General features: G+C 39.5%; 1 protein-coding gene across 3 annotated transcripts in view; it reads right to left on the reverse strand.

Moving 5' to 3' along the window:
- cdc14ab (cell division cycle 14Ab) overlaps window positions 1-3098 on the reverse strand; it is a 154738-nt gene extending 151640 nt beyond the window's left edge. For 2 of the 3 annotated variants that reach the window (XM_062452672.1, XM_062452671.1), the window contains exon 1: window positions 2546-3097. In XM_062452672.1, coding sequence (XP_062308656.1) covers window positions 2546-2642 — 97 coding nt within the window. In that variant the 5' untranslated portion in view covers window positions 2643-3097. Of the gene's footprint in view, window positions 1-2545 lie in introns of all 3 variants that reach the window. The other variant, XM_062452673.1, reaches the window with a different exon arrangement.
- Window positions 3099-11629: the final 8531 nt, after the last annotated feature.

Here is an 11629-nt window from a genome sequence, read left to right on the forward strand (position 1 = left end):
GTGAAATGGTTCGAGCAAATGTGTAATTGAGGGTCGAACTGCACAGGGATCTTCCACGCTACGGTATAGACAAACATCAGCCATGCCCGTCGAGTCAATGTTAGCTAGACTCTAGCTCATCTGCTTTTTATTAACGCTGATTTTCAAGGAATGCAAGAACAGCTAGATAGCGAAAACACCTAGACTGTAAACTAGTTTAGCTTGCTAACGCAAGAGTATAGGTAGAATGTGTGATGATTTAGCCTAGTTTATTGTCAATGGGGCTAATGCGTCATTTCATGTTCCTGACTGTGTTTCATTCGATTAAATAACCTGTGTTGTCATGTAAATCTACAATTCACTATGCATGTTTTTCCAGATCTTTGTCAGGTTATTTTTCATTTTATTGTTCAGTAAGATATCTAGCTAACTGAAGCTGAGTTGAATCACGATTTGGTTTGGTTGCTAAACTGTAACGTTACCCTCCTAAATCAATCCCGTTTGCTTTGACAACAGAAGTGGAAACAATCTGTTGAAAACAGTGTTGTGTAGACACAATAGATTTATTTGCACATTTTTATTCCAAGTCTCCACCTTCGATGTTTCAGTGAGTGCTGTTGGCCGTGTTGCTTTTTTGCTCCGCAGCTTCACTCGTTGAAAACCAACCAATCAGTGCGCAGCTCATACATATATTCATGAGCATACCATAAAAGGGAGAAAACCTAGCATTTTTTCCCGGGACAATTTCACAGGATGCACCAGGGGGCATAGAACAGCACCCGGGCCAATTTCAGCCCAACTAATGTTACATACAGGCGCGGATTAATGCACAGGCATGCCTAGGCTGCAGCCTAGGGGCCCCGTGTGTGCAGGGGGCCCCGGATTGGCCAGATTGTTTTTTAATATTTTAAATGTACTTTAGCGCGAACAAAATAAAGACGCTAATTGGCCCATAAGAAAAAAAAATACAAAATAAAAAGCAGATGATTGGGTAGATGTGACTTGGGTCACATCTGTCCAATCAGCTGCTCCTGGTCAAATCATGTCAGAAAATAATTTTCATCACTCACTGCTATATGGCATAGTGCAGAATGGCCGAAAGAAAATATTTAAGTGGAGCACTAAAACGCAAAACACAGAAATTAAAAGAACAATGAGACCAAGATATACAAAAACACATCCCTAAATTGACAGGATTCTTCAAGCCTGCTGAATCTCAATCAACATCCAGTCGAAACCATGATCCACAGCAGGACTGCCAGCTAGCATCATCGTCTAACATCGTTCACGTTATCAGTGATGTCAGACAATTCGTCAAAGAAAATGAGGACACCTCAGGAAGGTCATTACAGCAACATATAAGAGCAAGGAAACTACAATCAGTGTTTCCAAATGTTGACATAGCACTCCGGCTATTTATGACTTTGCCTGTAACCAACGCCAGCGGGGAGCCCTCTTTTTCGAAACTGGGACTAATTAAAAATAGACTCAGATCCACGATGGGCCAAAACCGACTCAATCACCTGTCTCTGATGTCCATTGAAAATGATGTTCTGCGCAAATCGTATTTAACCGGCCTCATTAAGGACTTCTCTGCCAGACAATCAAGAAAGAAAACATTCTAAAGGTAGGACTAGAGATACAATGCTGAGGGGGTGGGGGGGGGGGCTCACACAAAGAGCAGCCTAGGGGCCCCTGACCACCTTAATCCGCCCCTGGTTACATACCCTATTCGGAGACCTTAGGGAACAGTGTTAAATACCCCCAAAACCCAGTCAATGACCCCTTTAAATAAATTGCCACTGTTTCTAATAAGTGACTAATGCACATCCCTGAAACTCTACTCCAATAATACCCTTGCGATTTAGGCGTTTTAAAAAGCTCATTATGTTTCTAAAATGTTAACGTTCCCAGCAACAGACATTTTAGGATTGTTTGTGATAGGGTACTAAGCTCTGGATAAGAGCGTCTGCTAAATGACTAAATGTACTTAAGAAGAGTCCTCTTGAATGACTACCCCTAAGTTTTCACCGATTTAGGGGCTGGTTTTACCGCAAAAATGCTTTGAGAAATACACTTACAGTAACAACAAAAAATATAGGCTATAAACAAAAAGGAGTCCTACAATTAGGACCGACACGCCCATTATTTTGTAAAGAGTTTCTCCTAAATCGGTAAATTAGGATCTACTCAAGATATTTTGTGAAATCCCTTAAAATTACTAGGCCGATTAATTTAGCAGACGCTTTTATCCAAAGCCAAGTACAAACCTTAAAAAGTTAAACCTAAAGGCTTGTTGTTAGCCTAATCTACAATAGATTTCCATCCTCCTCCTAAAAGCTTGCTAGTTCACTAGTCTAGAATGCGCACAAGCGACAATTAGGTGGCTGGTCAATCAAGTGTGGTAGTTCACGAGACGGGAAAATATGTTAAAAAAAACTACATTTTGCCGACTTTAAGTTAATTATTCCAAACGGGAAGTAGGATGATGTATACTATTGCACAATTAATCAACTGTTCATATTGCAAACTTTAGCTGGCAGATAGCTAAACGTAATTCACCTACCTTTAATAAACTCAGACGCTCCCATTATGTCGACATCGTCAGCCATTTTAAACAAAGTTGATAGGATGGCAGAATGTTTAAGGCTTTCGAAAGTCATTCCCAAAGTCAAATTAAGTTTCAGAGCATGTCTTGGCCGAACAAAACTTATGACTTTACCTAGCGTAGGCTACCTACTCACTAACAATTATAACCTTAAGAACGGCAAGACAGTGATAGTTTTGGTTTTAGTTAAGTTAGTCTTAGGAAACTTATGTCTGCTAACCTGGCTGGTTGTGGCGAACTAGAGAGAACTTAGAACCGGCTATCTGCTACTTCCTCCCAGTAGCCTATTTCCCAAAAGAATGTGAGACGTCATAGCCAAACCTTCAAATTCGAAATTCGCGTCTAAGTATGCCTAACTATTCTAGCACCGTAATATAACTTTGTTGTTCTCTTTGGTTCATATTACGGGGTGTTTTGTTGATTGCTGTAGCTGGTCTAAATACATTTTCGCTGTTGATACGTTTCTCCGTTTTAGCTGCCCTTCTCACTCCAGGTACCAAATCACAGCTCCCAAACCATGTACTCACATCCCCTCCTTTTTGAACGCATGTGACAACCAGAGCCATAGAAAAAGAGTTGCGACACACTTTGATCTCGTCGACACGTGATCACGTGGTTCAAGTAGCTCGCTGTAGTTCCAAAAACCCCACTGCTGTCAACCTGTTTGAATGGTTTTCAATGCAGCTGGCTTTCTCAGGCAAATGATGAATGAAACTAGCCTGGCTCTGCCCTCCTACGTACTTCCGCTCAATTTTAATTTTGCTTCTGTACATAGGTCTGGCCATGAGGTAGTAAGTCCGATTTTTCAGGTTGATTTTCTACCGGCGAATCAGCGAACAGAGGGAGTGGCTGAGAACGATGACGTTGATGTTGTGCGCTAGTTTGTGTTGTAGTTCTGTAATGGCGGCGGAGAAAGATGCGAGCAAAGCCATTCGGTCCGTTGTGGCAACGCTGCCGAATATCCAACAGCTAAAGCCGGAGCAAGAACAAGTTTTGCTGAGTTTTGTTGGTGGGCATGATGTTGTGGCCCTCCTCCCCACAGGGTTCGGGAACAGTTTGATTTTCCAGCTACGGCAGTTAGCTCTGTTATAGTAGTGGTGAAGGAATTGGCTAAGGCGAACGCTAGCGATTGGTTATGGCAGATCAGGGCAGATCCAATAGTTTTAAACTTCAACAGAGTACCCGCCTACAAAGAAGTCAACGCTTGTCAATGGAGCGAGGCCAGACTCTCTGTACAAATGCAATGTACGAGAGTCTGGTTAGGACCAGGCTAGAATGAAACAGGCTTGGTTAAAGAAATCCGAGATTCTGGCTATCTTCAGTAGACTCGTATCTACAAAAAGCAGTCCCCCCTGACGTTTTTGGTGAAGAATGGAGTGAAATACAATACATTGTGAACACTCACTGCCAGTGAAACACAGAGGAAAAAAAGCTCGCTGCTGTTCCAAAAACCCCACTGCTGTCAACCTGTTTGAATGGTTTTCGACGGGACAGACAGCAGCACCATCTCGATTCACGGACATTTTCGGTATATTAACACATAATATCAATTGGTTACTGGTGTGTTGTATCATGTATATGTCTGATACTTTATTAACATTTATGTATATTACATTAACTTATAATACATAACGCAATATTGTGAAGCAGAGCTAGAAATGGCTATGCTAGCTACCATACTGTACCAACTGTACTATACTGTACAGTAGCCTAATGAGGACTATATTGTTCCACTTAACGTTTAACCTTCGACTGTTGAAGTAAATAGGACTTGTTAAAGGTTTTTTTATTCATCAGTTCACTTACAATTTACCACATTAACAACACTTATATTTGTAGTACTTGATGCAAGTTGAATCTAACCATTATCACCAGCAACTGCTCAATTTAAGACAAGAAAGGAGTTTGGTAAATAGAACAGAATATACAAGGCAACCAATTGCATTCAATAAAACATTTTATTGTAGGCCTACAATATGTCCAGTGTTCTTCCACTCCTTTTGTTTGTAGTGATCCGGTGATCTTCTGGCTATGATACATGTAGCCTACTCTCAAGCTAGCTACAGTAAATGTTGCTTACGTTAGATAGGCCTACTAGACCTACAGTCTAGCTCTAACTGCATTTAGAATCTAACAAGCTATATATTACTATAAACTTTAACTTAAACTGGCTATATAAAATACTACTAATAACAATTCATATGTGGTGGTTGAAATATGAAAAAATGCAGGATTTTCATCAATTTACCAGCTAATTGCTTCGGACCCCTTAATCTGCAATTCATTGTTGCTAGCTCTACTAACTAGGCTAATAAGAGAAGTATTACTTTGTATGCCAACAAACACCAATAACTAGAACTAATTTGACAGAATATAAACCAACTGACTTCTGGTTATGATACACGATGTTATGATGCTCTCTAGCTAGCTTCAGTAAAAGTGTTGCTTACGTTAGATAGACCTACAGCTCTAACTGCATTTAGAATCTAACAAGGTATAATCTTACAATAAACTTTATCTAAAGCTAGCTATATGAAATAGTACTAATAACAAATGATATGTGGAGGTAGAAATATGAAAAAATGCAGGATTTTCATCAATTTACCAGCTAACTTGCTTCGGAGACACTGAAAATGAATGGGGTTGAACGGTGGAAAACACAATGTTTGGAACTACAGGTCGCATGTGACACGCTTTACTTCCGCATTCCTCGATAACAATGGGAGTCTATGGAAGTTTCGCAACTCTCTTTTTCTATGGCTCTGGTGACAACCAGGAGGCAACAACATTACATAGCAACCACACGGGCTGAGACATTGTCATATGCTCACAACAGCCACCAGAGGTTGCCTAGTATTTCAGGTATAGCAACTTGTTAAAAGGAGTTGCATTTTGTTAGCTTTTAAAACATTTACTTGTTAGAATTGACGGCAATAAATAATACATGAATAATGAAAAAAGATACAGTTTGGATTGGCAGGAGGTAAAATGTGTAGGCCTACACAATATTCACAATAATTTTAGTTTTCATCTTACTCACCTATTTATCAAATGTGGGACTAAACATTGTCAAGAGGTTAAATTATCTGGTGATAGAATATTTTGGTTTAAGACAACCAGTTTTGTATTCACAAAACATCTCAAGGCTAAAAAGGAGGTCCTAACTTGCTGATTTAGCAGAAACTCTTAAAATGATGGGTATGTCAGTCCTAATTTTAGTTGAAAGTATTTCACTGCTTCATGCTGTAAGTATTTCACAAAGCGTTTTAGCACTAAAACCAGCTCCTAAATCTGTGAAAAGTTAGGGGTAGTCAAGAGGACTCCTACCAAATCAATCCTAAAATTGATTTTGGCTACAAACCGCCACATAACACAAAACATTTTATAATAATGAGCTTTACAAAAAGTATTGCCTTAATCGTGAGGGTAATATGATTGTAGTAGAGTTAGTCAGTGATGCAGTCACTTCACCAACAAATAAAAACCACTTAATAACCCTAACCCAATAACACGACAGATCAAGATTGACAACTCTATGCTACTTGGCCACAGGGAAAACCCAGATGAGCTAGGTATATCTCAGCCACCCATTAGTAGAATAATTGCATCAAACAATAAATGTCCTCTCCAGACCCCAAATTGTCCGACAATTGATATGTCTGCTTATATACATGTCAGATATTTGTTTAGTTGCTGCAGACTTGTAAGAGGTTGACAATTATCTGAACATACTTGTTTAATTAGTGACACTTAGTCACACAAATCTTTATATGTATATGGAAACATGATACCCCGTTCTACAATATTTCGAAGATGAAATCACTGACAGAGACAAGTAGGAGTCGTAGTAAAAACGGTACTGTACTCTTGATAGTGGTACATGACAGCGCTGCCACTGTCACGGAACATCTTACCAGTGTCTCGTGGCAGATGCACTGTCTCGCAGAAGTGTCATGCTCTGTTGATAATGGTACATGACAGCGCTGTCACGGTGGCAGTTGCACTGTCTCGCAGCAGTGTCATGCACTGTTGATAGTATAGCATAGCAGATCGAGCAGAGTTTAGGAGGGACACGAATAATGTATGCTACAGATAAGTATGTTAAATAATCTGCTAAAATTATTGTTCTTTGTAGGGTTATTTAGAGAAGGGATTAGCTATGGGTTGATATCAATTCATTTCAATATGTCAATAGATAGGTATGTAGCAGGAACTCATTGTCGACCGGCGGTGGATGGTGCATTTGATTACACTGTATGTCTGATAGGCTAATATAACTCAATTGCATTGTCTCCGGTGTAAATGAAAATCTACGGTGAATATAACTAGGCTAGAGTAGCAGATCATCTCATTGCATTGTCCATCTGATCCAACTATGTGTATTATGTTTCAATTCACAAAAACACTGAATTGTCTCCTCTAGGCTATGTATGAAGACTAACAGCGAATATCTATAGATGTTTAATTCAAAGTGCAGATCATGACACTGTCTTATATCAACGTAACGTTTATATTTAAATTCATAAAACCACTCAATTAGTCCACGTTTATGAATGAAAAATTACTAGACTAATAATCTAAAATATAGCCTACTATATATTTGCGTATATATATTTCCCCCCATTTATAACTATATAAAGGTTAGTAACTGTTTAGAAGAGTGGGACATTGTAGCTATCTGACAAGGGTATTAAGTTGGTCTAAATTAGGTAAAAGGCCATTGCTGATATACAATTCAACAAAGTTAATTTCTTAAATTGCAGAGATAAACTGCAATGAAAGATGCAAACAGAAGCCTATTTTTAGGCTTTGTTTAGGCTACTTGGCAAAGTTTGTTGCCTATAAAATTAACTCTTGATGTCATTGGTAATAGTGTGCATATTATGGAAGTAAAAAAATATAAAGCCTTAACATTATTTCCCCATATAAACTCCTCCCCCTATAGGACGCATCAGGAACAGCAGGGTCATAAAACTGTCAGGGCAGGGCCGTAAAACTGTCAGAGCCATATAAGTGTCAGCGCTACAGGTCCACATATATGACTGCAAACCATAATTTTAATGTGTAACTACAAGCTTCCCGTACAAAGTAGTCATGACATTATACATATCACAATAAACACAAGTGCAATTGCAAAAACAATGCTTTCGTGAACTAAACTAAAGAGGGTACAATTTCCGTGGAAATTGTGAGGTGTGTTTGCATCGGTTGCAGATAGGTCCGTTTTTTTACTACATTTTACAACTGATATTTGGGTAGTTGACAAATACAAATTTTGGATGACAAAAATCATGTATTTATGTAGGGTGAAATTGGATATTTGAGAAATATAAGGGGTCACTAACGTTGTAAATCTTGTTGTAAAAAAGTATTAAATAATATACAAATAGCATGAGAGAGATGTCTTCATTGTTACACACTTGTTTTCATATAGTGTTATTCAAGACTTTTCTGTCATCCTTACAAAACTGTAAAAAAAATTATACCAATTTAAGATGAGTTGAATGAAAGATATATATTTTTGCTTCAACTTTGAATAATAAAGAATATTTAATTTTAATTAACAATACAAATGTACAGCATCATGTATAATTTTAATTAATAATACGAATGAACAGTATCATGTATACCTTGTTTTTAGAAGAAGAAAAAAAAACTTCTCACCAACAAAATGAATTTGATCATCAAAAAATCTTAATTTCATGAATGTGTCTATTTGTGATATAAAATAATATAAAGTAGCTAATCAAAACGTATTTATTTATTGAAATTGCTTGAAAATTACACTGTCCTCTTGTGTGACGTCTTGTCCTGCGGTGTGACAGACAAAAAGGTGGACTTTTGGTGGTCACAGCAAAGGACGTTTCAGCTTTTGTGTCAGTTAAAGATCCTGTAAAGTGGACCTGGAAACAAGTTTTTAGTTCGCCACACAACAGAATAATGTGTTATTAACTACACATCCAAATTCGAATGAAAAAATAACACCAACAAGTATGTTAAATTAGGCTTTGAAATCGTGAAAAAATCAGCAGTCTTCTCTGCTTGAGACTGGGGGGGCGTGTCGCCAGAAGGAGCTGAAGCTCCGCCCCTCGCTGCCTAGTGCCTACCTCCGACCCAGATAATGGACGCTATGTCAAGCCGAACAAAACCGTATAGAAATATAGCTGCAAGCAGCAATGAGGTGGCCAAGCAGTCAAATGACCCATAAAACATGTTGTACATCCTCAGAAGAGGGTTACGAGTACACGCAACAAGTTTGGTGTGAATCCATCAAAGATTTGCTGAGATACGACCCAACTTCCTGTTTGCTGGCTTAACGGCACATTTTGATTGGCCGTACCGGGCAAACGGTTTTGAAAATCCAAAAAACATATGATGGCTTTTGTGAGGCTTGGTCTGAAGATGATCTCTGCCAAATTTGGTGAAGATTGGAAAACATTTGTAGGAGGAGTACAGAAAAAACGTTTTTTCAGTAATTCAAAATGGCGGCCGCATCAATTCGGCTGTTATCACAAGTTATCATGTGTCACACACGGGATGTCCCAAGATATCATGAGACAAAGGAATCACTTAATAAAGGCAAACGAATCAACAGTTATTGGCCAAAACACATTTTTGCATCCTGCGGCCACGCCCAGTGATCACATGACACCAAATTGTTTGGACATCCTCAGATGAGGGTTCCGAGTCATCATACCAAGTTTGGTGTTGATTTCTCAAGGATTGGCTGAGATATGACCCAACTTCCTGTTTGGTGTTTTTGCTGCCGATTTTGATTGGCTGTACCGGACAAACGGTTTTGAAAATCAAAAATCTTTGGATAACTTCTGTGAGGGTTGCTCTGACGATGATGTGTGCCAATTCTGGGGAAGATTAAAAAAAAATTGTAGGAGGAGTAGGCTTTCAAAGGTTTTCGATAAAACCGTAAATGGCGGAAAATCTATATAACCGGAAATTGACGTCATAGGGTGTGTTGAACTAGTCTTGACCCAGGGAATCCAATGGTACCTCATTTTTTAAAATCGGTCATACGGTTCAAAAGTTACGTGTGTAAACACAAGTCCAACTTTGACCCGTTGGTGGCGCTAGAGTGCTCCAATGGGAGACATGAAACTTGGTGAATATAAAGAGGGGACTGTGCTTAATGAGTGTGCCAAATTTCACAACTTTTTACCATACGGTTCTAGGGGCTGCCATAGACTCCAATGGCAGAAGAAGTGTAATAATAATAAGAAAAGGTAGAAACACTTAAGTGGCTTCGCCGCTTCGCGGCTTGGCCACCAATAAGAAAAGGTAGAAACACTTAAGTGGCTTCGCCGCTTCGCGGCTTGGCCACCAAATATAGCTGCAAGCAGCAATGGAGGGGCCAAGCAGTCCAGAGCAGGACATGGCCTCCATAGCACTTGCGCAACAATTAAGTCACAACAACCTGTTGCACTCATGCAACACACCAAGTTTGGTTGAAATATATGTTTGCGTTCAAGAGTACTGAGAGTTCAAAGTTATTTTTCTGGTATAACACCGCAGGCCTCCTCTGCTCCTCATAGGAACGATGGAACCCAAGTCTGGTGACAATCGCGCAAATGGTTGCTGAGATATGCTCTTGCGCCTCGTTTGGCGGCTTTGCCACCGCTTTTGATCGTCTCTACCGAACAAACGTTTTTGAAAATTGAAAATTCATCTGATTGCTTTTGTGAAACTAGGTCTAAAGATCATCTTTGCCAAATTTGGTAAACATTGGACAAAAATTGGGGCGTGCAAAAGGTTTTTACACTTTTCCATGAAATCCAAAATGGCGGCCAAGTCCATTCGAAGTTTATGAAAAGTTATTAATAGTCAGGCTTGATATCTCACAAGACATCAACAGACAAAGAAATTACTTTATTAAGGTAAACACTTCAACCGTTATTAGCCAAAACACGTTTATGCTTCCGGCCACGCCCCCTTTTAGTCACATGACACAATTTTTGGAGGACATCCTCAGAATAAGGTTCCGAGGCGGCGTACCAAATTTAGTTTCACTGCCTCAAACAACTGCTGAGATATGACTTCACTTCCTGTTTGGCGGCTTTTCTGCTGATTTTGATTGGCTGTCACGGACAAACGGTTGTAGGTATCAAAATTCTCTACCATAAATTTTGTGCGGCTTGGTCTGAAGAGCATATCTGGTAATTTTGAAGAAGATTTGACAAAGATTGTAGGAGGAGTAGGCTTTCAAATGTTTTTGATAAAACCGGAAATAGCGGAAAATCTATATAACCGGAAATTGACCCCATAGGGTGTGTTGAACTCGTCTTGGTCCAGGGAATCCAATGGTACCTCATTTTTGAAAATGGGTCATACGGTTCAAAAGTTGCGTGTGTAAACACAAGTCCAACTTTGACCCATTGGTGGCGCTAGAGTGCCCAAGTATGGGACATGAAACTTTGTGAATTGGACCAGGGGACTGTCCCTAATGAGTGTGCCAAATTTCACAACTTTCGACCAAGCGCTTCTAGGGCCTGCCATAGACACCCAGTCTTAAGAAGTATAATAATAAATATAGCTGCAAGCAGCAATGGAGGGGCCAAGCAGTCCAGAGCAGGACATGGCCTCCATAGCACTTGTGCAACAATTAAGTCACAACAACCTGTTGCACTCATGCAACACACCAAGTTTGGTTGAAATATATGTTTGCGTTCAAGAGTACTGAGAGTTCAAAGGTATTTTTCTGGTATAACACCGCAGGCCTCCTCTGCTCCTCATGGGAACGATGGAACCCAAGTTTGGTGACAATCGCGCAAATGGTTGCTGAGATATGCTCTTGCGCCTCGTTTGGCGGCTTCGCCACCGCTTTTGATCGTCTCTACCGAACAAACGTTTTTGAAAATTGAAAATTCTTCTGATTGCTTTTGTGAAACTGGGTCTAAAGATCATCTTTGCCAAATTTGGTAAACATTGGACAAAAATTAATTGGGGCGTGCAAAATATTTTTATACTTTTCCATGAAATCCAAAATGGCGGCCACGTCCGTTCGAATTTTATGAAAAGTTATTAATAGTC

The sequence above is a fragment of the Osmerus eperlanus genome, chromosome 26 (assembly GCF_963692335.1).
Source record: "Osmerus eperlanus chromosome 26, fOsmEpe2.1, whole genome shotgun sequence".
Classification (NCBI taxonomy): domain Eukaryota; kingdom Metazoa; phylum Chordata; class Actinopteri; order Osmeriformes; family Osmeridae; genus Osmerus; species Osmerus eperlanus.